Here is a 27691-nt window from a genome sequence, read left to right as displayed (position 1 = left end):
GGTTTAAAAAAGATGGCCTTGTCCATGCTGGAAGCTCCCCTGTTTCTCTGGGATCATATTCAACTATGGCTGTTGAACTTTGTTTGCTTTTCCCATCATGAAGTGTTCTGTTGCTTTTAACAATAGTAAGAAAAGCCTGCACCTCTCCATTTGTGATAAGACCCATGACAGTTTCTTTCAGCTGAAAGGCCTAAGTACAGAATTTATTTTAAATGCGACTGAAATACGTTGTACTTATTCTCTCTCTGCTCAGCAGGACTCAAAATGAGGGAGGGAAAATGTGTTAGTGCTGTGAAGCATCATCTACAATTGGCTCTGAAAAATGTGCAGGAATAGCATTGATGTTGGAGTCAGAGATGAAAGAAATTCTTGCATGCCGCTGAGGGGAAGAGGATTGCACTGTATATCATGCCAGAACAAATCTGTACAATGGCACCATTGTCATCACCACAGCTAGGGCTTTCCCAGAGTTTTCTTCTTCTGTCTGGTATATAGCTGCAGTAGTGTTCTCCACGCAACAGTTTTAAATAGAATTGTTTAATGCAGAGGAAGATGAATGAATTACGGCATAGTTTAGTCCTTAGGGGCTAGACTTCTTAAAAGAATCCACTTAGAGTGACCAGACAGCACGTGTGAAAAATTGGGACACTTCTTTTTTCGAAGGGGAAGGGGCGGTATAGTTGCATACATAAGATACAGCCCTTAATATCAGGACAATTTCGATATTATTGGGACATCTGGTCACCCTAAATCCACCAGACAGAGTCCATCTAGTCCCAGGACATTACACCGAGAGTCTGAAGACCTGGGCTCTCTTCTCAGTTCTCTCACTGAATTAGAGTGTGACATTAAGCAAGTTGCTTCACCTCTCTGTACTTCAGTTTCCTCATCTATAAAATGAGGATATTAACGCTTAACCACCTTTGTTAAGGGGGTCTGGGGGATGTGTAATAAATAGTATTATTATATTGTATTCAGTTTTCATTTAAAACGTAACTATAATCACCGCTCCACAGTTGAGATGTCCAGGTTGAGAGGATGGCTGCTGATCAAAATATAGAACGCTGTGGGCTGTATTTCGCACATTGGACTCCAAGGATCTATTATAACTGTGTTTAGATAGAAAAGAAAAGAAAAAACACATTTATTTTACTTTGCAGCATGACTCTTCAGGAAAAAAAATCTTTGTGTGTTTTGGTTTTCACACACGAGAGGCAATGAATGTGTGTGTGTATACATTTTATATATGGATAATATTACAGCTCAACTTTAACTGTATGGAGTTTCTCTGCTTTGTTCCCACACGCACCATGACTCAGTTCTACTACTGCCTATACAGGAATCAATTTCCTTGTAAAGTACATTCATAAAGTGCACCCCAGCTGCCTTGCTGCCCAGAAAGGCCCAAGTGCGAGTCATTCTTCCTCATTTATCAAATGAATCCCATTTCATCTAGTTCAGTGTAACTCAGAGTAGGGAAAGGAACTGACAAATGCACGAAAATGCTTAATCTCTTTTAGAAACCTGAGAATGACTCAACCTCCCCTCTGGGTTTGAAAGTGGATTTGAAAAAGTTCCTCATTCTCTCTCCACTCCCAAGTCATATTTCCTCTCCTGGGGGAGCCCCTGTCACGCTCCTGGACAAACTAGGAACCCCCCCCATGCATTAGTCTTCCCCTGAGTGCCGAGAGATGGTAAAGCAGCCTCCATTGCGCAGAAAGCTGCACTCACCCTACCTACCTGACAGCAATGTTGGCTCCCTAAACAGAGCTGTTGTGATCTCCATAACAGTTCTTCCCCAGCTTCAGATACTGGAATGCAGCATTTCTCTCTGCCTCTTTTCTCCTTCCATTGGTTCTCAGCAAAAGAGTGTAGTCAGAAACCATCAGCAGAGGAAAGTGAGTCACGTAGGGATCACAAGGCAAGGGGGAGCCAGACCAGTCAAGCCTCCAAGCAAAAGTCCTGACACCTGCCATGCTCCTAGCAGCCAGGAATCCACCATTCTCCTCAACATAGTATTCCTCTTGGCTTCCCCTACCTCCTGGAAATTAGCCAAACCCCAGTTAAAAAACACCTGAAGATAATTTAGGGGTAACCCCAATGGAGTTTGATTCCTGTGGGATGCAATCTACCTCTGAGAACATTTTTTTTTTTAAACAGACTTTGTCCAAAGCCATGGTTTATGGTTGCCATAAACGTGCATTAGAAAAAGCGAGGAAGCTTAAGATAAAGGTTTATATAACCAATGACATTTCCCCCTGCTCTTCTCTCCTTCCCCAACCCGCAGCAATATTTCATCTTGCTGATTCTGACAGACGGCGTGATCACAGACATGGCTGACACCCGGGAGGCCATCGTTCATGCCTCCCACCTGCCTATGTCAGTCATCATCGTTGGGGTTGGAAACGCCGATTTCAGCGATATGCAGATGCTAGATGGCGACGATGGGATTTTGAGGTCCCCCAAGGGCGAGCCTGTTCTTCGAGACATCGTCCAGTTTGTGCCATTTAGGAACTTCAAACACGTAAGATGGATTTTCAGTCTGTTCGGTTTAGAGGCTGAGTTTCAGACACTGCTCTTAGCTTAGATTGAAACAAGAACTCGAGTGCGCCAATCCCAGCAAAATGGCAGCGTTTTATTTTGAAAATGAAATGGAATAAAGCTAAGATGCATGAGAGAGAAGGAAAAAAAGAGAGGGGAGAATAACTATATTTCAATGGGACATTGAGGTGTCTCCTGTTTGGTTACAATATAAGCCCTCAGTTCTGTATTTCTCAGTTTTTCTCCTCTCATTTATATTTGTCCTGATTTATTTTAAACCTCTGTTTTTTTTCCTTCTTTGTTTGGCTCTCGTCCCTGAGGCCTATAGTATCCCCCAGATTGGTCATTTCCACATAGAGACTGGAATCACTGTGAATTTGAGCTCACACGGTTTACATCAGATTGTTTCCTTGTCAGAATTCAGCCCCCTAAACCAGCAGAGGCAGGACCATCCATGGGGAGGGCCAGTGATTCCTTGTTGCCTCCTCCCACCTCCCATTCCGTCTCCCCAAACTCTGTGTAAGCATAGCACCTTGAATCCACTGCCAGCCACTATTACCCAGAATGCACCCTTAGGGGCTGGAGGGTGGGAGATACATTATGAAAAGGTTAAAGTGGACCAGCTTTATCTTACCTACTAAAACTGATGGGGGAACATGGCAATGGAGTGCAGCCATGCCCTGGCCCTGCACAGTCCCGTCCCCAAGCACTACCTCCGATGTGATAGCACCTGAAACTCTCAGAGTCAGCCCTGACTTTCTTCAGGGTCAGGGAAACTCAGGCACCATGTCACAGAAGCAACTCTCCCACATACAGTGAGGCTTCACAAGATCCCATTTTCTTCCTTCCTGGAGAGGATTGTGTGTGTGTGTGTGTGTGTGTGTGTGTGTGTGTGTGTGTGTGTGTGTGTGTGTGTGTGTGTGTGTGTGTGTGTGTGCCTGTGCCAACTTTCTCTTATCTGTCCTCTTTACCTCTTCTGACCTCAACTATCTCTCCTCTTTACCTCTTTTGTTCTTTCTCCAGCCTCATTTCTCTCCCTTTCCCTCTTCTTTCTCTGTCTCTCCCCTTTTTCCTTCTTACCTTAGTAAATCTGCTTCCTGTCTTTTAGCAGCAAGGAGCCTTGGAACTATGTTTTCACTATTTAATTCTAACTAGTTCTTTCCACTGTACTGTATCCTATTAACTGAATTTCTTTTTCTTTGTGGAATAGACCATGCAGCTCCTATGTACTAGTTAACCACAGTTCTGGATTTATATCCACCAAAGGTTATGGATTGTTGAGGGCCTATTACATCTATGGGTTGTTCTGAGTCTCCAAATACGTGTCTCTTGCTTACATTTTGTTGCCCTCTGCTTTTTTATTACCAGAAGGAGATTCTCAGTTCATCTTCTCCTCTTCCAAATCTCATTTTGCCACATTTTAATGAAAAACACACATCCCTCCTACACCCACAAGGTCCCATTGCGACATTCGCCCCAATCTCACAGAATAACCTGGTTTCTCTCATCTCTCCAGCTTTAGTTTGGGGTAAACTTAGATTCTGGGAGGCAGATCCTCAGCCAGTGTAAAACTGTCATAGTTCCACTGAAGTCGTCAACTATTACTTGTCAGTGCTACTAAGCCAGCTATTAAATAGAAGCTTTAACAAGGTGTGATCGTGACCTGCTCATCATTCAAAATTCCCCTCTACAGCTAATCACAGTGTGCAGCTTTTCACTTTAGATGCAGTGTATTGTGAAAGCATTGAAAGGTAAGTTATTTGAGTTGGTACTAGCCCTCCTTTTAGTTAGTTGAAAATATGTTTCCATGAGGAACTGGCAAAGCCAGCTTCTTTTTCTGTTTTTAGTGCCATATTGTGACTTTAGGACAGAGCTGAAATCATCCTTGATTGATCCTGACCATTGCAATTCTTTCTGGACACTGAATATATTGTGGTGCTGATGGTAACTTGTGAGAGAGTCTGATCTTCATTGCCAATTGTGGGTAAATTACAAGTATCTGTTGTCTTTAGTAGTTTTAGGTTAACTTTCAGAAATTTGAAAGGGTAGCAATCTTGGAAAGTTATTTTGCTCATTAAAAGAAGAGAAACTTGGTCTCTCTCTCTATAGATATACACAATATTCTCTCCATATCAGAAGAACCCATGTAACTTATAAAGCATGGTATTCAGTCTCTTTATTGAGATCTTGAGTGTCTCAGCTTAACACTTTAAGGTGCACAAATGCCAGTGTAATAGGTGCAAAATAAATGCTTGTGATGATAACCACCTCTTGATAAATCTCTTTATTATAGGAAGTACCCACGATAATGTTTCTGTTAGCAAGGTGGGGTTCCTTGCCTGCCTACATTTGGACAATACTAGCCTAACTGAAAATCTACCTCATGGGTCTATTAGAATAACTTGTTGGATCACTATAATTACAGGAGAAAGAGGTGAAGTCTGGAAAGGAGAATGAGTAAAAATGAGCATATAAAATCGATCCCTGGGGGCAGGTCTTGATTCAGAAAGGCACTTAAGCATAATCATAACTTTCAGCACATAAGTAGTCTCATTTAAGTGATTGGGATTACTCACAAGCTTAAAGTTAAGCACGTGCTTAAGTGCTTTGCTGGATCAGGACTTCTGTAGGAAGTGAGTATTGTCCTTTGTTAGTGTTCATAGTCATTTTAATACCAACTGTATAATTTCATTATGAAGGCCTAATGCTATGAGGTGCTGAGCTCTTCCTGCCTGCTGTCACTTAGCACCTTGGAGGATAACATTTTTATATTTGTAAGTTATTCAGCGCAGGGACCATGCCTTCTAGACTAGTCTCTCAAGGATAATGCACACCTTGATGCTGTAGAAAGAATTATAATAGTGGTGGTTCTTAGCAAATCCTAGAATCATGGGACTTTGATAACAACCCAGGTAGTCACTACAGTTAAAAACAATGGTCCACAAGTATTGTGCATCTTGACTAGATTCCACATTTAGCCTGACTGCTATGGGGTAACATGAAAATAAAGAGAGAAAATGTTTTCTCTGGACTGAACTGAATTTCTGTCCTCCAAAATTATCATCATCCAAACATTTGTGTGTCATTCTCTAATAAAAGCAGAACAGTGATGCCCATGAACAATTGCCAAAATGTATAAGAATATGAAAATCGCGTGTAACAAATGGCATTCTGCGATGGAGATTTTAAGCATTGAATTTTTCAGCTTTTTGGACTCATGATAGATGTACCATGCACAAATCTGATGCAGCCTGTGGATCGTTTTCCGTTTTCCGTTGTGTTTAACCATAAAGCCTAACAACTGTGACTTAATAACATGTATCACGGAAGAGTGTGGAAAGCCAAGCTCCTACCTCTGCAAGGAGCAATGTTTTGTATTATGCTTTGTAATTAAAGATTAAGCATGGTGAGCCTCTAGAACTGAATCAAAGTCATTTGTAATGTATACCAATTATCATCAGAGGGAAGTATTTTCCCACTGCTGGCTGAGTTGATTGTTGTGTATTAACCATCAGTTGAGAAGTATTCATCTTGAGTTGTTTGTTGCTACAATGCTGTTCAAGTGTATCATTAAATGCAGGAAAAATGTTATAGTGAAAATTAATTTATCATCTGTGTTAAATTCCTATGAAGAATAACTCTTATTTTTTATCATTGGTGAAATGCCATTGGAGCACATGTGCTTTACAGACCAAAGACATAAATAAGGTGTTGTTCTTATTTACACAAAGACCTCTTTACACCACTTTGGCCTTAAAGCGGGTGCACATTGCCAGAGCAAGGAGAATCAGGCCCATGATCCATACAATGAGAAACTTACCAGCTAGGGCCCCAATTCTGGAATGAGATCCACCAGAATGGACTCTGAAGTGAATGGGACTCTGTAATGTGAACCCACAATAAAGGGTCCATTTACGGAGTTGATGCTTTCGTTAAATAAAACTGACACTAACAGAGAGAAGAGGTGATGATGTGGTGGGGCAGGAGTATTGGTATTGAACTGATTTTCAGAAGTATTGAATGCCGCCCCCACCCCACATTAAAGTCAATCGGAGATGCTTTGAAAACTGAGCCATGTAAAGCCCTGTAGATTCTTGGTTTTGCATTGCACATGTTGTGTTAGTTCCTTTGCCTTTCTGTTCTTTATATGAGTCTATTTGTGTTAATTTGGCCCGGAGGTGGCGGTCAGTGTAGTAATAGCGCTTGCGTATTTGGAGCGAATTTTCCCAAATTCTCAGTCCTGGCCTAAATTTGCTGCTCTTCCACTAAAGTCAATAGGTGTTTTCTATTGATTTCAGTGGGAGCAGAGTTAGGCCACTGCTGAACACTTGTGAAAATGCCACATTTATCCTTCTAAAGGGATTAATGCTGAAGGGCTTTGTAACTTCTTATACCTGGAAAAAATAGATGTACGTGTTCTGTCCCCAGAAGGGTTTGTTTTGCCTTGTCTGTTTGTTTATGCAGAAGTGTCTCATGCATTTGAACACTTGACTGCCTCTGCAGATTTCAGTTCAAATGTCATAATGTGAAGCTAATTCCCTTTTATTTTTTTTTACTGTTTTAATTTTTTTTACATTACCAGTAAAGCACAAGAACTCAAAATGCAGATATTAGTTTTGCTTCTTCTAATTTATGCCAGGATTTCCTCATTATTTATATACTTTGTTACTATTAAATTAATCTAAATTAACTGCATTTTTTTCTGTACCTTTGGATTGGCATGTTTATACATATAAGTAAATGCACAGTATACTTCCTATATGAATCAAATTCTAAATATGCGGTGGGATAAGCATCTGAACCAATGACAGAGAGGAGGAGAATAAATATGGGGTTGTAATTTGTTCATTTCCGACAGTGCAGCTTATACCGTGAACCTAAAATATTATCTAGAAAGAGTGATGAGGGGGAGACTCTGTTAGCCAAGGAAAAGAAGTTAAATATCCAAGGCCTCCAGCCCTTGAATACTCCCTTGCAAAAGTCGCCTTGCTTAAGAAGAGAGAGTCAGGAACCTGTGCTTTGCTATTGCTGTTGCTGTCAGTTCAGTAATGCTTGTACCTGATTTAGAGCCCACTCCGGTTCTATTGAAGTCCGTGGGCACCTTTATGATGACATTAATGGGAGTTGGATCAGGCCCCTTAATTAGCATTTCTTATCAAAACTAGAGGAGTACTGGAAATAGGCATATTGAAAAGCAGGGCAGAGTCGACCTCTTAATGCATAGGTAATGGGACTCTGTTTGGGCACAAGGGTCTGTCTCCTGGCTCTGATTGCAGGATCGGGGCCTTGGTTTGCCAACTTAATAACAACCCCACAATAGGCATGGATATTTCCTCTCTCAGCCATGATGTTTAAAGATGTCCTTGGAAAAATTCTACTGTATTTACAATAAGGAGTTGCGATCATGTATGCCAGCCTTTTCTCGGGGTAGCAATCTCTGATGACAATGTATGGCCTGTGCACATGCAGATGGTCACAGCTATAGAATCTCTCTGCATTTAAAGGTCTTTGAATGAAAATAGGTAGCACGTGCAGAGACACTGCCACTAGGTTAGACCCGTAATTTACATTTGGGTTGTTTTATGGCTTCAGGAAGCCTATCAGGGAAATGTTTTTCACATTTGTTTTAATTTCAATAAAAACATTTTTATTTGAATTTAAAACTTCCCCCAGAACTTAAACAAAAGCTTCCCTTTCACATGGTTGACTTTGAACGCAGTGGAGTCGCTCACATGCTTACCATTAAGCTCATGCTTAAGTCTTTGCAGGATTGGAGCCTAAAAACTAAAAACCTAACTCGTTGAGTTTTATTGTCTAGACCGCTTAGGAGCGAAGGGTAAACAAACAGCAGGGATGGTGAAAAGTAAAGTAGTCTTTTCACATTCTTTTAAATCCTCTTCAATTTGACAGTCTTATAGTTAACACAGACAAGAGAATGTTGACCAGGCAATCCCTTTAGTTCTGACTTGGCCCTCTCATGGACAGCAGTCAAGCAAAAATATACAGTGGTACAGCAATTGCAGTGTAATGTCCTCATCCCACACTCAGAACTGAGCAGGTGGCTGGGCAAAGCCTTGAGGACTTTAGTGAGGTTTTGTGCAGGTGCAGGGGTGTGCTGCAGTACTAGGCCCTGAAATAGCGTCATGTACTTTGATAGCTATTGGTCTGTTTTTATTCCATGCTTATGACCATGAACTCCCAGCGCCTCTGGTTATAAGACCAGTCGGCACCTTTTGCATAGCGACAGGTTAACACTGTGTTTTCTACCATTTCCTGCAGGCATCCCCAGCTGCACTAGCAAAAAGCGTTTTGGCTGAAGTTCCAAATCAAGTGGTGGACTATTACAATGGCAAAGGGATTAAACCAAAATGTATGTCAGAGTACGAGTCTTCCAGGACACTAGCGCCATGAACTTCCCCGCACACTTTTACAGAGCTCAAAACTGCTACTACTACAACTACCGTACTTTAAAACAAACAACAAAATAGCACGTTTTGGTGATTTTTAACTAAAATAATTTTTTTTGCATGTGTAGCCTAAAGGCTTGAATCTGTTAAGCAGTTGTTATTGTTGAAAACTTTTTATGAGAAGACGGAAACTAACTCTTTACAGCATGTCGCCTTGAAATAAAAAGTTATCTGTATCTGGTTTTTATACAGGTTTGTTGAAATTTTGCTAAATTTCTTATTATCTTTCCACTGTAAAGCATTTTGAAACATTTGAGAGCAGATAGCCAAAATACCTTTGGTTTTATCTGCTGCGAAACGAAAGATTTTTCAAAATGGCAGATGCATGAACTGTATTTTGCATGTTTAAAATAAAAACAACACAGTTTTGCAGTTGTTGTCTTTATTTCTCTCTTGCCACAAAGTTGCCTGCTCTAAACCCTGTATTTGGCACACTGTACTTCAAGGAAAGAATGACCAAAGCATTCTAAGACACTTCTGAAAGACTACGCCCCAAAGCATGGACACTTCTAATGACAGCAGCTTATAACAGGGGTGCCCAAACAAGCCCAGCCAGCCTATGGCTTCATTGACAATTGTCAAGAGCCCAAGGGCATATCCGATTAGTGTAACATGAGCAGACTATAGCTGCATTCATCTTTAATATAGAGGTATGGTCCTCGAGGACTACATGTGCTTAAGTGCCATGTTCCATCTTGATCCACGCAACTTGACTGGCTGGTACGTAGGCAACATTTTGGCCACCTTTGATTTATAATCAGGCCTGTTTTTGAGTTGTTTTGTTTGTATTTTTCATTTCATTCACAATACCAAATTTTTGCGTGGAGCACTATCCAAGACAGATGTTGCATAGCCTAATTTTGACAAAGAAAATAGCTTGAAGGCTTCGTTGGTACAGAGTTGCTTGTATACAGTGAAAAAGCTGTTTTATACCAGAAGACTATTAGACCTACTTTTTTAATAGGGTGAGGGAGGAAAATAACAAATTGTGTTTAGATTTAGAATCTCTCCAATTACAAAAAAACAGGTTATGATTTCTAGTGTCTGAGGTCTAACATCAAGTTTTGCAAAATACACAGCAGCTAAATACACAACCTGTTAAAGGATGATGGTGAAATTTTGGCCAAAATAGCTATTTAGGGTGAGACATTTTTCCGAAGCCCTCAGTATTGACCCAACTCTGCTCCCATTGAAGTCAATGAGAGTTTTGCCATTGACTGCAACAGAATCAGGCTAATGGTGAGTGCTTTGGAAAATTCCACCCTTACTCTGTAGTTTTCTTAAAATGTGTTTAAAAGCATGGATTTCTGCATAATATATAGTTTTAGTTTTCTTGTTTTCATTTAAAAGTACTTTCTAAAGAATCAGTTTTGATAGACGGTGGTTTGGTACCATTCGATGAAGATAATGTATATCTGTAAAGTGTGTCCAGCACATTTCACTTCTATTCCATCTGTGTCCTTGCAGAGTAATTTCTCTAACTGCCTAATAAGTATTCCTTCAGGTGATCTGATGTTGAACAGCAGAGATATCTGTTGGCCAATTTTACTTGGTCATAGGTGTAAATTGTCTATAGATGTCCCAGGCGATAGATCTCAAATCCACTTTTTCATTTAATGGTTGACTGTGCACTTAGGGTCTGTGTCAGCTGATATCAGCTAACACCAGTGTGCAGCAGATCTCTCCCTCTAGGGTTCTATTTTTGCAAGAAAATACAATGATTTCTCCTATTATAGACTACCCAGCTCTGCCAACGCATCTCATTACTGACCTATAACCCCCTGGCTTTCCCAGGCCTGATTTTCCTCTTTTTTGGATCTTTTTTTCTACTTCCAAAGGAAGCCTTGTCAGCTGTGTGGTTCAAGCACAGAACTGGAATTCAGTAGTTCTGTGTTTCTCGCTTTGCCACTGATTTATTGTGTGATCTAGGGCAAGTGGTTTAATTTCTTTGTGCTTCAGTGTCCTTATCTGCAATGTGGGATGATAACTTTTAATGAGTTGAACCACAAAGGAGCGTTGTGTGACTTAATTCATTAATTTTTGGAAGATGCTTTGAGATCCTGAATGGCAAGGTGCTATACTCAGTTAAAGAAAACATTTTTTCATGACCTATAAATTCAATAGCCAATTTCTTTTTCTTGTCAGGGTCTTTCGTCAACTTATAGAGAAGAAACTGTATCAATGTACATTGACTGCATATAGCAATGACTGCTGCTTAACTAAAAGGGTGAGATGGTACAGGGACAATGAGTGAGGACCAAGAGAATAAATTCACTTTTTTTAAAGGAGGGGAGTTAGTAGTATCAAGTGCTAAAGCGTCTCTAAATAATGATCATTGATGTAGTATTTTGCTACCTAACTAACTCTGTCAGAATGACACAAATACACAAAATTTGGAAGAGATGTAAACCAAGTGCATCAGGGCTTAAACCAATCTCTGTTAGCGATCAGGATACGTGAAGAGCACATTTATCTACTGTGGGCATCCTACACCTTCCTCTGAATATTTCTACACAGCAACTGAGCAGGGTGATTCGCAGCAAGGGTAAAAATGCGTGTGCTAGCTCGGCCCGAGCCACGGCCTAAAAATAGCAGGGAGGCTGCAGCAGTATAGGCTGTGGCTCAGGCTAGCCATCCTCGTCTGTATCCCGGGGATTGGGCGGGATTGCAGCTAGCCCAAGTTGCCACCCGGGTGGCTGTAACCAGACTGCTATTTTTAGGTGCTAGCTGAAGCAGAGCTAGCATGTGTATGTCTACCCACACTAGAAATTACACCGCCCAGCTGTCGTGTAGACATATCTTAAAGCATCTGGTTCTGGCCATAGTTGGAGACAGGATACTGGACTAGATGGACTGCTGGTCTGATCCAGTCTAGCGGTTCCTATGATCCTATCTATTGGTATTGCACCTATTTTCTGTTCAACAGAGTCAATGTTTAGATTCATAGATTCTAAAGCTAGAAGGAACCATTATGATCACCTAACTCACCTACTGCACATTTAACATAGCCACCTTGATATTCCATGTCACAAATGACATAATATAGTGCTGCTGTGCATATCTCAACCTCCATAGGTGTTTGGGAACTCCAGGTTCAGTTAGTAATGCTTGGTGGGTGGGGCATTGCTCACAATTTTTTTTTTGGTGGGGAGGGGAGTTGGTCTACACCATGATTTCGCAACTTATGGGGTGGTGAGCCTGGGTTGGGGAATGGGAGGCAGGGGTCACAACTCTCCTCCTTTTCTTCATGTACAGATGGGAAGGGGAATCGTGACCCTTTCTTTTGTGGTAACATGAGGTCCCAGGATGGAAAGGGGTGGGATCTACACTGATCTACACATTTACATGATTCCTCTTTTGGATTTTTCCTGAAGAGACCTATTTTTCAATTGTTAGAAGTGAGTGAGAAAGATGAAGTGCAGTGAATGTCTGAGACAGCTAGAGCCATTCTTGCAGTCCTCTTCTGTGCTGTGCACATTGGTTTGTGCAGTGGAGACAGAAATCAAATAGCTTCTCCTTTCTTTATAAGATACTGTCCACCTCAGTGCTCAAGGCTCCAGATTTCAGCTAGTCATTCCTTCTTGCGCATTGTTGCTTTTCACAGACAAACACAGTGAACCTTGTCTTGCGGGATCAGCAAAAAATTGATTTCCTAGTAAACGTATTCTGGTTGAACCAAACTATAGTGGAGATTTTGTGGTTACCCTGAAGTGGTTACTTACATTAGGTCAGAAGGTCACTTACTGGAGGTGTTTGTGATGGGTTCCCCCCAGGATGCCACCTGGAACTGGGTTACCACTGAGCCCTATGACCCAACTGCCTGGGCTCCCTCTCTCACTGTGCTGCTGTGACAAGCTGCAGACCCGCTCCCGGTTCTACACTTCCACCAGCATTCGCACAGGTAGGGACACACCCAGCTGCAATTACATGCAGGCTCTTTGACTAGAGGCTGCACGAACCAACAGTAGAAAGGCTAAAGCCAAGGTAACTGTCAGCTCCCCAGGCATGCACTCCCTCTGGAGCATAAACCCAAAATTATACCATCTTGCGCTGCATAGGGAACTGTGCAGCATAAACTCAGAGGGTTCGCCCCTCCTACCCCCCCCACACACACACACATTCAATGTGGAGAGGAATATGCAACAGCCTTTGCCCCTTGAGCTACAATTTCCCATGCACTTCACTCCAACTCACTAGTTTAGATAAAGCAAAAACAAGTTTATTAACTACAAAAGATAGATTTTAAGTGATTGCAAGTGACAGCAAACAGATCAAAGCAGATTACCTAATAAATAAACAAAAATGCAAACTAAGTCTAAGATACTAGAAAAATAGGATATGAATTAGCAAATTCTCACCCTGGCTGATGATACAAGCAGGCTGCAGATTCTTAAGGGACAAGCTGCACTTGCTTTACAGCTTGGAATCCCGAGGTCTTTCATACACAGGCTAGAAATCCCTTTAGCCTGGGTCCAGCACTTACCCCTGTTCAGTCTTTGTTCCTCAGGTGTTTCCAAGAGTCTTCTTGTGTGGGGAATGAAGAACAACAGACGATGTCACTCTCTGCCTTATATCACTTTAGCATATGGTGGGAACCCTTTGTACCAAACTTAGTTTGTGAAAAAACACAGACATCCCAAGATGGAGTCCAGAATCATGTGGCCTGGTCACATGTTCTTGTAGAGTCATAGCAGCCATTACTTACAGGCTGTCTGGAGTGTTCTCAGGAAGGCTCACAGGTGGTAGATAAGCTTTTCTTAAGGCCTATTGTTTTCTCTAATGGCTCATTGCCCTGAATACGCCCTTCCCAACCAGCTATCCAGACTGAAAGCATCTTGTCTAGTGGGCGTCACCCGGGTGTAAGTACATTTGAAATACAGATACATAGTCAATAGTCATAACTTCAGATACAAAAATGATACATGCATACAAATAGGATAATCATATTCAGCAAATCGTAACTTTTCCAATGACACCTCACATGACCCATCTTGTACAACAGCATCATTATTATTCTCTAAAGTATATCATAATAATATCACTATGAAGAATATGTGCTGTAGTGTCACAGTGTTATGTTTAGGTTGCACAATATATGATTACCTAAATACCAGTGTTGAGATATTGGTTGTTGAAACAGATACCATATACTGTAGTGTATAAATTGTGTATCAATTTCACATGTATTGGAGACTGTATATGAAAGTTTCATGAGAAAAATCACAGAACCTGCAGAGCTTTCTGTTGGTTGAACAGAATAAAATTTTGAGTTCTGAAAAATACATAGCCATCACCAGTAATTGAATGAAAAAGAGTTTGCAGTTCAGGTTTCAAACAGCAAACTCTTCTGCCTCCGTGTATAGCAAAGGCTTCCCATGTTACACGTAAGTACTTGAAAAAGCACATGCACACTACTGAAAAATCAGCTAGAAATCCCCATCAGTTCATTGACCTACAGGGATTCCAACATGTAAAATGATCACGTAACCAAATATAACTAATACATGACTTGATGTGAGACGGTGTGCTGAAAGCATAATTAGCCATATGGCAAAAGAGTTTTAATTTGGCTTTGAGAAATAATTTATTACTCAGGCCCAGTTCAACAGATGCTAAAGGCTTTGTGATGAGTAATATCATTAAATGTACAAATACAGCTCACAAATTAGTATTTCTCACATTTCCTTTAATTCAATTAGGCTTTCAGGGTGACCATTCTGTCTTAAGGTTGGACAGGTCAGAATTCTCTATAGATCCTTTGAGCAAACTCTGACAGTCTCATCCATAGTCCTTAATTCATAAATGCATCATTTTAATGTCTGATGGGTCCTCTATCAGGGACTGTATCCTGTCTTTGTGGGGCAATCAGTGATCTAAAATATCACTTACTCTGATCCTGAGTCCCTATTTTCTGTCTCAAAATTCTGTCCGTTGGTCTGTTCAGAATATTCAAAGATATTTATAATCACAATTGGTTTAATACACACATTAAAATCCATAATTCATAAATCAGGTCATGGGCCAAATTCTCCTCCCAGTTTCATGAGCGAAACCTCATACACACCTCTACCCCAATATAACGCGACCGGATATAACACGAATTCGGATATAATGCGGTAAAGCAGTGCTCCGGGGGGCGGGGCTGCGCACTCCAGCGGATCAAAGCAAGTTCGATATAACGCGGTTTCACCTATAACACAGTAAGATTTTTTTGGCTCCAGAGGACAGCGTTATATCGGGGTAGAGGTGTACTAGGGGAAAAGCCATAGTAATACTGTCAATTACTATTACCTTAAGATTGCGGTAATTATCTATCATCACAATGTTGTGCCATGGTAAGCAACAAAATGTAATATACTCTTAGAAAAAGGTGCTAAAGGTTCCAAATGGAAACAGCGAAGAAATCATTTTTAAAACCCTTGGAAAACATGTTCTTTATTTTTCTTTCCAAAGATCAAAGGTTCTCTTGGTAATGCAATTGGAGAAGCAAATTGAAAGTGATGACTTTATTAGTTCGCCGACTTTCAGTCATAACATAATGGGGAAAAACTTACTGCTCTCAGTTATACATGTGATTCCCTTGGGGATGATGGAACAAATGTAAAGGTCTGCATGCAGATTTGTTTGGTGGACTACTGCAAATGTGCAGAACCCCATACTTCAGTGGGCCTGCCCATACAGACCCATTTACAGGATTGGGTCTTAAACAGAATAGAATTCGGCCCACTGCATTCCTCCCATCATATTACAGCTAAAGGGTTGCTAGTTAATAAAGCTGCCTCTTCGAGTGTGTCTCTTCAATTGCACTAACACTGTAAACTTTTATTCTAGAGGGAAAGAAACTAGCTTGTTATCAAAGTTTATTATTTTCCATTTGGAATCTGTAGCACATGCTATTTTAAATAAGTTACATCATGGTCCTTACCAGAGCTGAGCACGTACTAGAGAAAAATAGTTTTCAGGAATATTAGTTGAAATAAAATTGAATATTTACAACCGCTTTGCTTTTCACAAACATTTATATACATGATTTTTTCCCCTTTGCAAGAACATTCATGAAGACAAAACATCCATGACTACTTTTGCTAATGTGTTCACATGAATGTGACTTACTCAACCCCTCCCCTTGTTTATGAAAGTTTCAATGACCCAGTCAAAGAGCAGAAACAATACCACATGACCAAGGTGACCAATTACTCAGTGTAAATAGTAAATTGTGGTTAGAGTGTATCCAAAGCAATAGTCACAGTAAGTGGTTCATGAGAGACAAGCTGAATTCTGTTTGCATAAAACATTTGCTGAATAACTTTGACTAGAAAACCACATTCGTAAAAATTAGAGTCTGTTTGCAGATAATTTGCAAACAGTGTAAAGGGGCTGTATTAAGTGACTGTTTAGTACTCCTTGTTATGCCATAAAGTGAGGGGTGGAAGATAATTAAGATAATCATTAGCTGCATATTACCAAAGTTTAGTGCCTCCTGTGGGGGAAGGGTAGAAATACAATAATGAAGGAAGTCAAAGTCCTGCTGTGTGTGAGGATTAATGCACTGGCATTTCTGACTCCTCTTCCGAATGCTGCTAGAGAGAGAGGCCTGCCCTGCAACTGTAGATGTGGATAGCCCCTTTCTGGGTCTGGATGTCCAGGGGTGTGGGGGTAAATGAGTATCAACCTCTTCAAGTTTGGGGGGTTTGGATCTGGGATTTTGGTTCAGCCTACAGCAGAGAGAGAGTTCAGAACACTTTATCACATACTAACATGCTGGAATGGGTATGAAAGCCACCAAATGGAGCTAAATTCTATTCTATGTGGTAATTGTACTACCTTATAAATCCTGCCACTTTTCGCCCTCATTCTTTCTAGCCTCAACTGCTTTGCTGCCCTCCTACACTGCAGCCATGGAACAGCAGTCGAATACAGTGATGTTCTTTGAAGTGTCAGGAGCTTGACAGCAATTTACCCATAGTTGGGGCAAACAGTGGAGGCAAGTGTTGAGCCTTTCCCCTGGCACATTGAACAGGAATGACTGTAGTGTTATATACTTTCTGTATATTTGATATCTTATTTTTAGGTAGTACCTTCACAAAACTAAGCAAAAATAATGTCATCACCCTGGCATCTCTATCCCAGTTTAAAACGACCAGGGATAGGCAAACTGTATTACCTCACCTCTCCTGAAATCACTGAATGTGATAAACAGTCACTAAGCATTAGGCTTAATTGTCGCCATGTCGGTCTCCGGATGTTAGACAGACAAGGTGGGTGAGGTAATACCTTTTATTGGACCAACAGATGTTGGCCTCCGTGTACAGAAGGCCAAATTCACTCCTATTTCAATCAGTTTGCAACACTCAAATGGCTGAGCTCTGCTCCTAACTGGCCAGCTAAAAATTCCCCTGGTGTGGGGGAGCTCTCAGCTGGTACAAAGTTGGCAGAAGTGGGACCTATGCCAACTGCCTCCTGCACCTGACTCTAATGTAAAGATTGCATCACATATTACCTCACCCACCTTGTCTCGTTAAGCAGCTCTACAGGTGCATTGCTGCCTGTGCAAGAAGATTGGATTTGGGACCTCCTAATCACACTCGTCCTCCCACCAAACTCAGCCACCATCTGCTTGCTTTTGTCTACAGGCTCTTACTTCGCCAAGGTGTCCCCTGCTTCTGTTGAGTTTTGTGTGGTGGGCACCTCTAGTTCCCAAATGCATTCTTTGCACTGACTAAAGTGAGGCTTCAGAAGGGAGTGACCTTACTGTGTTCTATGTTCATAAGGAGCAAGTCCTTATGCTTTTAAGTGGCTTGAAGAGAAGATTCAGCCCCATATTACATACAGGTAATTAAATTCATTCACACATTTGGGCCTGGAAGGAGTTCTAAAGTCAGCTGAATGGTTCCTAGGATAAGAAAACAGTTGCCTCCATTCACAGTGTTTATTCTCTCCCTTTCCTTAGGGGGTGAAATTTGTCACAGCACGGATGGCCTACATGAGGCCCTCTACACCACTAAAGCCCTTCTAAATCCTTAACTCCTGGTTTAAATAATCCAGAGGACTTTATGTGAACCATCACCACTGGGGTGGAGTTTCACCCAAGGAGAATTACTATAGCTGTGTAGCAGTCTAACCACCTCGTTACTTGACTTTAATATGAATTAATCTTCTGCTACAGCACTCAGAATCCCTCTTCTCTGCCCCCTCTTGTCGTCCTGCTTTTGTAGAATAGACTTGAAAGTCCCAGAACCAAATCAATCAACACAACATGACTTTTCTCCTATAAAGGTGCAGAATGAGTCTTCATTTTCTCAGTCCTTAGGTTCTGGAAAATATACATGCCAATGTATTTGAATGGAAACTAATTTCATTAAGTAACATTGTTTGCGTTCCCCCTCCCCCCTCTGCCTTCCCTCCCAAAAAAAGTTTAATCATTTCGCTGCTTTGCAGGAAGCCTTCAATTCTGTTCTCACCGAGCATGGAATACTCTTCTGACTGATTACCTAGCAGCCAATTTATAATCTGATTACACTCTGAGGAGCTGCAGTCATCCATCCAAAAAGTGATTATGTGTCTTTAGCTTTATAAAAATCTGCAAAAAAAATCTGATGTTGTATCAGCATGTTGGCTGCAAATCAAAAAAAAAAAAGGTGGGGGGGAGGGGGAAACTTTAGTTCTACGGTCAAAAAACCCAAAGGAACAGCTCCTGCAAGCACGTACTTATGTGACTTATACTAAGATCAGGGTTGTTATTTCCACTTACATAAGCATGCATCACATTTTACAAACCCATGCGATTACACCCCGGATGTCAGAGGAATCACTTCAGATTCACAGTAACATAAATGAGAGGAAGGATGGTCCAATAGTTTGTGTATTAGCTGGGGTTAGGGTCCCTGCTCCACCACAGACTTCCAGCCTGACTTTGGGAAAGTCATTTAATCTGACCTCAGCTCCCCATCTGTAAAATGGGGATAATAACACTTTCCTACCTCACAGAGGCATTGGGAAGATAACTACATTAAAGATTGTGAAGGCTATTGTAATATATTGGAATTTGGTAATATTCCTTTAAATAATTTGGGAGCCCTCTAGTGGGCTTCCCTATCTTCTGTGCAGAAAACCTTCTATTGCACCAGAATCCTGCAAGAGCTTCTGTAGTGTATCGATGTAACTAAACCATGTTGTTAGTTGGAACCCATCCGTGCCTGTGTGGTTTCCTCATATTCTTAATGTTGCATAGAGAGCAAAGCCACAACAAGCTTAGAAATACCTAAGATGGATAATAATTGAATTTGGCACACTGATATCAGGGGGACTGGGAACATTAGAAAAGACTGCTAAAATGACAGAAGGGCTGGGCCCATTAGCCATTGTGCTCCACTATTTATAAACTATCAGGAAAAAGGAAAAAAGAGATGATTAAATGCTATACATTGCAGAAACAGAACAAAACAAGGTAAGCGCAAAACACTGCTATCACAAGATAATCTTCATGGTGTTGAAAGCTATTTGTTAGGGTATTTTAGGGCAGCTCACATTTAAAACTCAACCATTGTTTCCAACTCACCGCCCCTTTGGCATGGCTCACTGTCACTCCTGTGCTTGACCAACAACCATTATCCAGACATGCAGGATGTTTTAAAATTATGAAGCAAGGCAACTCACTGAAAGAAACTCATTGCTTATGGAAAAGGAAGAAAATATGCTCTCCCCAATTCATTTCTCCTGCTCCCTTGTTGTCTCCATCCTTGTCTTCCCTCCATCTCATGATGTCTTACATGTGTGTTTTAGGCACTGACCCTGCAAAGCCTAAGGACGTGTCACACACAAGCTTGCACCAGTTTAGTGCAACCTGTGTAAACTCCTGTGTAAACAGATCAGTTTAAACTAGTTAAATCAGTTTAGCTTGTCCCTGTGAATCTGATTGGAAACTAAATTTACAGGGCCAAGTGAAACTGACATTATCTAGGTTTATGTCAATTTAAGAATGGCCGCACACAAAATTGCAGCAATTTAATTAAATTGGTTGAAAATAACACCTTTAAACTGGTGCAATTTTGTGTGTAGAGAACAGACCTTAGGTACATCCTTCACTTATGCGTTTGCGTGCTCTCATTCAAAGCAATGGGACAAACCATGTGCATCACGTGAAGCACATGCCTAAATCTTTGTAGGATTAACGCCTTCAGTTTTAAGCTCTTTGGGTAGTTCTTGCATAGTGGCTCTTTGGCTGACTGAAATCTTCGCTTTGGTTTGCAAAATTCCGACGAAGTGGGCATTCACCCACGAAAGCTTATGCTCCAATACATCTGTTAGTCTTAAAGGTGCCACAGGACTCTCTTTTGCTTTTTACAGATCCAGACTAACACGGCTACCGCTCTGATACTTAACAGTGTGTCATTACCAGCTCAGCTTTCTTAGTATATAATGACCTGGAAAATACAGTTTAAAAACTATAACGTCCCAAAATTATACATACCTTTAGCAAGTAACCTGTTTCGCCATATATATGTATATTATAGGTGAGCCTCTTAAACCTGTTATCCCTGAATGCAGAAGGCCCCTGTCCATCAAAATGGAAAAAGATAATGAATGTACAGCTCAAGCGGAACAGAAACAGCAACATAAAGACTGCCAATCAATGGTTTTGATAGGTTATTTTGTTTTTGTTTCAATAAGACATTTATATTAGAAAACAAAAGAGGATGCGTAGGTTCAAATTCTGTCCGCTTGTCTCATGCTTAGCTTCCACTGAAATCTTATGGAGAAGTAACCATGCTAACACCACCACTTATGATTAAGGAGACAAGATAGGTGAGGTAATAGTTTTTACTGGACCAACTTCTGTTGGTGAAAGACATGGCTACAACAACACTGCAAACCACTGATAATCAAGCATTTAATTCTGACAAGACACAAAACCCTGATGTCAATGGCAAAGCTCCCCATTGACTTCACTGGGGCCAGGATTTCACCCTTGTGGGGAGGGGGATGTTCTAAAACACTCCACGCTGCTCTAACGCTCTCCTATTGAGCTCAGTGTAAACGTCACCATTGACTTCAAATGGAGCAGACACAGTTTCACACTGAACACATTTGGAAATCTCACGCTTAATGCCAGGCATGAGTTCCCTGATTTGAACAGTGCCATTGTACTTGAGACTAACCCCAAAAGGCAGCACTACTCATGGTAACAGCTGCAGGCTTGGACTCTAAATCCTCCTGTTGTACTGAAGTGTTATCTGCCACTGTGAATAGTGGGGAGAATATTACTGAAATCAATGAAAGGATGCAAAGGAGACCAGGATTTGGCCCATATGCTGTATTTACATGTCAGTTAATTGTTTTCAATACTTTTCTACTTTCTACTGCTAAATCAGCAGAATTTGCTGTGTTTATTTGTTATGCCTGTGGTATTATATATATCGCAGTATGCGACATATGTGTCTTTCTGTATTATTGCCTGTTATAACTACACTGTGATTTATATTCTACTAGCCTTTTCGCCTTTGAAAACAATAAAAAAAAATCTTTTATTCTTTTTTATTAGCCTCATAAGGGCTGGGGAAAATATTGTGAAACAATCACTGCGAAGATTTTAGCTTGCCTTTAATAATGAATTTTCTTCTGCCAAACTCTCGCCCCTTTGGAATTTGCTGTCGGTGAACACTTAAGCAATCAAGTCTTTGACCATCAGTACACCCCTAAGCAGCCACAGCAAGTTCAGCTGCCCTCCGCCCTAGAGCCCCCTGGGGGGGCAGAATGTGACACTTCAGGCACTACCTGCCTGCCCACCCAGGGGCGAGGGGGAGGTTGGATATCTCTGAGAACAGCAGCACCTACTAATGCTGGGGGTAAATTGAGCCTTTCCAATTTACTTCCTCCCAAATGTAGGAGCTCAGCGACATACTGCACCTCTGTTATGTACTCGATAAAAAGCTCTGCAGCCAGGGTGCCTTTCCCTCATTTTTTTTAGCAAGGTGTATTTATTAATTGATTTTAACACAGTTATAATCATACACAGAAGGGAAAAATAAATAGTTCAAAACAAGAAATACTATTACTGCAGCTAATAACATTTCCAACATGAGAGAAATACTAATCATTCCACATACATTTCATGTGACACATAAACTCCTACTGCTCCTGTCCAGCTCTACGAGATAAAGAAGAGATTGGTCCAAGATACAGTGTTCAGCTCTGGAGCTGAATTCATCCAAAATTCAGAGGGGTTTAGGGTTTTGGTTTGGCCCCTTATACATTCAACTGTGAGGTTCAGCTCCAAACTATCAAACAGATCACAGATGTTCAGTTGAGATGTAAGCAGGCCCCTTTCCCTTCCCCCTTTAAAAACCCAATTCAAAACTAAGTAATGTCAAAGTCCACCCCTTCCCTGGGGTTTGGCTTTGTTAACCAATAAATCAACAATAAAATAACAATGCAGGCTATGTCTACACTATGGGCCTTACAGCAGCACAGCTTTACGGTTATAGCTGTGCCACTGTAAGATCTCCCGTAGCCGCTCTATGCCGGCGGGAGAGAGCTCTCCCATTAGCATAATTAAACCACCCCCAACGAGTAACACTAGCTATGTTGGCAGGAGAGCCTCTCCTGTGGACATAGCACTGTCCACACCAGCACTTTTGTCGGTGAACCTTATGTCAGTCAGTGTTGGTTTCTTTCCACATCCCTGACTGACAAAAGTTTTACCGACAAAAGTGCTAGTGTAGACATACCCTTACCTAAAATTTTCCCCTCTGTTTGGTTGCTCCTGGGGTTTCTCCCTTAGAATTACCCAGCCCCATACCTCTAGAATTTGGCCTTAGCCTACAACAGTACAGTTCAGACTCTTTGGGGAAAATTCATGTATTAAAAAAATCCCACAAATTCTTGCACCTGCCTTACTAATAATCCTTTTGATTATGAACAAATCCATTGTGTTTCTCACCTTCTATGCTGCTGTTTATTTATTATCTGAATTTCATTCAGCTTGGAGAGCAAAACTAGACTAATCAGATCACGTATTTCTACTCAGTTTTACTTTCAGATTCTTGTGCACTAACACAGACTGCACCCCCCTAGCTGAAGATCCCCCAGCATGGGACAATGGGTCCCTGAAAAATATAGGGCTGGTATAGCTGATTCCCCACGTCCTTTCCGGCAGCCTACTTGACCAAGGCCTTTCAAGGGACAAGAAAAACCCTATTTAGCTACCCCACACTTGCCACTTTTGGCCACACAGACTTTTGAAAATGCTGGCTATGTGACTGTCAAAGGTCATTACACAGTAAATCAGAATCAGAACCACGATTAAAACCGAGACTGCAAAACACATGCCTAATCCACTAGAGCAGAGAGCTTCCCAAGTGACTCATGTGAGGAGGCATGTGATAGGGTGTTCACCCCACAAAGGATTAGAAGGGGTTAAGGTTGCCAGGTAGGCCAATTACCTGCCCAGGCTGCACCTGGAAGAGTAGCCAGGGAGCAGGGAGTTGATTAAGGAGGCTCAGTGGGGCAGGAATAGGTGGAGCTTATAAAGCCCAGGAGCTGAGAAGAGATAAGGCTGCTGGGAAAGGCTACAGGATGGCAGGCAGCAGTCACTCCATGGGAAGAAGGAGTTGGTACTCCCAGAGAATGGGCGGGGAAGCAGGAAGAGTACGAACCAGTCCAAGGAAGGAGTAATGGGGGCTGAGAGACCAGAACTGCTGAGCTGAGGGTCCCTGGACTGGAAACCAGAGTAGAGGGTGGGCCTAGGTTTCCCTACAGGCCACTGGGGAAGTGGCATCATCAGGGTAGCACAGGAGAAGACTGCCTGGGACTGTTTGCCAAGAAAGACTTTGGGGTACCCCCAGCAGGGGGAAACATGGCTGGTGACCTGGCCAGAGGGCCAAGTCATGAAGAGGATGCTGAGGTTCCTAGAGTGAGATGGGTCCGCAGGCTGAGAAGACAATGGGAGAGGCACCACCTGAAGAGGGTGCACCAACTGGCAGAGCTAATCCCCAGGATGTCCAGCAGGAGGCACCACTGTGGTGAGTGGACCCCGTGACAAGTCACTAGTTTTAGTTGTTTTGCAGGTTGAACTCCTCTCCTGTGTGTAGCCTAGTGAGAAATAGAAAAGCAATTAGGTTTCCATAGCTGTTGTCGATGGATGATGAGGGAAATTGTGGTGATGTGTCTGATGGACGCGAGGTAGGGTCTGGTCACTGAGTACTGTGCTCTCCCATTGGTTGTATGCAGATTAACAAACATGGGGGCCTTCTGCCCAGAGATCAGTCATGATGAGCTCTTTACAAAATATATAAATGATTAAAGGTAAATAAACATGGTAGGCATAGGCAGCGAATTATATGGGCTTGTGGTGCCAGTGCGCCACCAATATTTAGAAACATGGGCGCAGCTCCACCAATGTTTGGGCTTACCACGTTTTGGGGGGCCCCAGGGTCCAGGGCAGCCTTGGGGGTTAGCGGGGGGCCCGGGTCCGGCAGCAGCGAGCGACCCAGCCCACCCCACTCCACTCCACCAGCTCCTGCTGTTGCTTGGGGGAGGGGGTGGAAGCTGGAAAGAGGCAGGGGGGGTTGGAGGAAGGAGTGGAATGGGGGCAGGCTAGGGCCGGTTGCTCACTGCTGCTGGCCCCAGGCCGCCTGCTAACCCCCCAGGCCACCCTGGACCCCATGTGCTCCTGAAGTGCGGGCCCCCCCCAAAGCGCAGGGACCGGGGAGGTTGTCCCGGTCCATCCTCTGGACGGGACGGCTGTGGGTCCAGGGTGGCCTGGGTAGTTAGTGGGCATCCTGGCGCTGGCAGCAGTGAGAGACCCGGCCCCAGCCTGTCCCACCCCTTTCCCCAAGCCCCCGCCCTGCTTCCTTCTGGCTTCTGCCCCCTCCCCTGAGTGATGCTGGGAGTCAGTGGGGCGGAGCGCAGCGCAGCGAGATGGGCTGGGACTGGGTCGCTCGCTACTGCTGGTGCCAGGCCCCACGCTAACCCCCCAGTCTGCCCTGGACCCCACATACCCCTGAAGCACGGGACCCCCCAAAGTGCGGGGCCTGGGGCAGTTGCCCCAGTCCATCCTATGGACAGGACGGCTCTACTTGGACTCGATCTGGGCACCACCAAAAATTATACAAACCTGGTGCCCATGATGGTAGGGAGAAACCTTGCACTTAATGAGCCATCCTGCATGTATAAATTACAGTCAGCCGTGTGAGGGGAAAATCCATCGTCCCTTGTCTCCCATATCATGGTGACAGGCAGTCTCCAAACAACTCAGGCAGGCTGAGTGTTAAATACAGGCCTTTGAACTTATTCTGCCCACTTGCCAGGAGATAAACCTCACAGGAGCACTTTCAAATCAAATCTATGTCTGCTGCACTTTCAAAAATCAATATAATCATTGTAAATCTATGGTGCTCCCTCCAGGACTTGCCCTGTTGTCTGTTGCTGCGATTCAGCTTGAGCAGATGGGTAGGGCTCTGAGGCTGTGGCCGATCAGAATGTGTTTGTGCGCGTGCAAGGAGGCAACATCCATGCAAAAGCCTGTACACTCTGGGATTTTCTGGGCCCTGGAACTTTCAAACATGCCTCTTCGTTCAAGGCTCCATGGAAACTCCCACTGGCACAATATTAGCATATGCTACTATATAATTAAAATGCTAATAATGTACAAGAACTCTGATGCACACATTTCAAAAAGAGGATATTTTGAACCACTGATTTTAAAAAAAATATTAAAAAACCAGAAGACTAAGAATGGCTACAGCAACCACCTTTGGATCAGGTTCTGGAGATGGGCAGTGAAGGAGAGGAGAGAAAGCAGAGAGGAATATATACAAATCCACATTTACTAATTGCAGAACAGGGAATATATTCCTCATAAACAATTATCTCTAGAGCCCAAGAGAATAGGCAAACCAGCACTTTAGTGAGGAACAGGCTGTGGACCCAGGTAATGAACATGGTGAAAACTGTGAGTTCCAACTGTAGGATGGCAGAGGATATTAAAACAAAAAGTAGAAAAGCATTTGCAGATCTATAAATAAGATAAACTCTAGGCATATCAGCCATGGAACAGAGTTCACAGCAGCATCAAGGCTCTGGAGATGACTCCCCAGGTTGAGATCTTGACCCAAATCCTATTGGCAGCCATCACAAGGAATGACACCATTTAGATGATGAGTAAAGCACTAAGTAAATTTTGGTGACACATTTATCACACCGCTCAGAAAACTCACTTTGGAAAGTGTCATTGCTCTTTCTTTCATCCAATTGAAGTCTGCCACGTTACTGCAAGCATAGCCCTGGGAGAGCATGTCTTAGCATTCTGGGATGACCCCCTTGAGTGCTCGGAAACCTGTAGGGGACATCTGAAATTTCAAATGGGAAGGAGGGTGAAGGATTGTATTTTGGTTTTTTCCCCCTTAGTGATAGCTTTGGACCTGCTCCTGATCACTATGGAAGTCAGTGGGAGTTTTGCCATTGAATTTACCTTAATAGGTGCAGACCATCTCCCTGCATGTGAGTGAGAGAGAGAAAGACAAGCAGACCCCCTCCCATGATGAAATATATAAGTGCAGACCACCAACTGGGGCACAATATGATGCCTGAGAGAGAGAGAGAGCTCTACTGAATCCTCCTGATTCTAGCCAAATTTTACAGATCATGGTCCACCAACCTGCATGGATCTTGTGGTGATCTCCAGAAAAACACCTGAGACTCATTAGCAATTCAGCCAGGCAAGACTGATAGCATCACGTTTCTTTAATGAACCCATTAGGGGAATTTTAGAAGGGAGCCCATCACTGATAAGTGAAGAAGAGTACAGTACTCTTTTCTGGAAACACTGTGATCTTGAAATTAGGAACAGTTATTGACATTGTGGCTGTTTATTGCATTGTTGGACCTTGGCTACATCCAGTTGTTGGAAGCATATTATGGCTTTGAGACTGCTTGGAGAACTGCAATATAACATAAGCACAAAGAAGGGTAAAATTATTTTAAAACAAAATAGCAAAAGCATTGACCTGGGAATTCTCACCTTGACAATGCGAGGCAGGTCAGGATATGAACGTTGCATCTCAAAATTGGCAAAAATGAGAAAGCAGAGACGTTCAAAGCTATTATAAGGTAAATTCTAATTTTTCACAAGTTATTGAACTTGAGGTAGGAATTACTGAGTGAGGTTCTGTGTGATACTGGCGGTTGGACTAGATGAGCAGAGTGGCCCTTTCTGAAATGTAAATACATAACTCTATCTCTTTATGTATATTGTTAAAGAATTTGGTTTATGTAACTGTATTTTAACCACAATTTTAACTACAAAATTCCTAGTTTGGTGAAGTATCAGTAAAATGATGTTTCTCAGTAACCGTTACATGAGCACTATTAATGGAATCAAGATACTTTAAACAGCAACAGATCCATTGTGGAAATTCATTTTTAACCCTACATGCTGATCTCTTAAATACTTATAAGTACCAAAGGCCCCAATTCTTAGTCAGATCCACCCTGCATCCATGTGGTTCTGACTGAAGGATTAAAACTTAATTTATTACAAATCAATGTGTGAGCTGCCCCAGATTTTAAATCAATTCAATTTAATCACAATTGAGAGATGTGCACAAACTCTTTTCCTCTCCCTCCCCATCCATCCCAATGAAATTGGAACAATCTGAACTACAGGGAAAGTTAGATCCTCACCC

At 42.2% G+C, this 27691-nt stretch overlaps 1 protein-coding gene across 7 annotated transcripts in view; it reads left to right on the top strand.

Moving 5' to 3' along the window:
* CPNE4 (copine 4) overlaps positions 1-9380 on the top strand; it is a 326914-nt gene extending 317534 nt beyond the window's left edge. For all 7 annotated transcript variants that reach the window (XM_065583639.1, XM_065583641.1, XM_008171356.4 and 4 more), the window contains 2 exons: positions 2288-2524; positions 8821-9380. In XM_065583639.1, the coding sequence (XP_065439711.1) occupies positions 2288-2524; positions 8821-8952 (369 nt within the window). In that variant the 3' untranslated portion in view covers positions 8953-9380. The remainder of the gene's footprint in view (positions 1-2287; positions 2525-8820) is intronic.
* The last annotated feature ends 18311 nt before the right edge of the window (positions 9381-27691 follow it).

This window comes from Chrysemys picta, chromosome 2 (genome assembly GCF_011386835.1).
Source record: "Chrysemys picta bellii isolate R12L10 chromosome 2, ASM1138683v2, whole genome shotgun sequence".
NCBI lineage: Eukaryota > Metazoa > Chordata > Testudines > Emydidae > Chrysemys > Chrysemys picta.
Note: the sequence above shows the minus strand (reverse complement) of the source record. Positions and strands in the feature narration are given on the sequence as shown.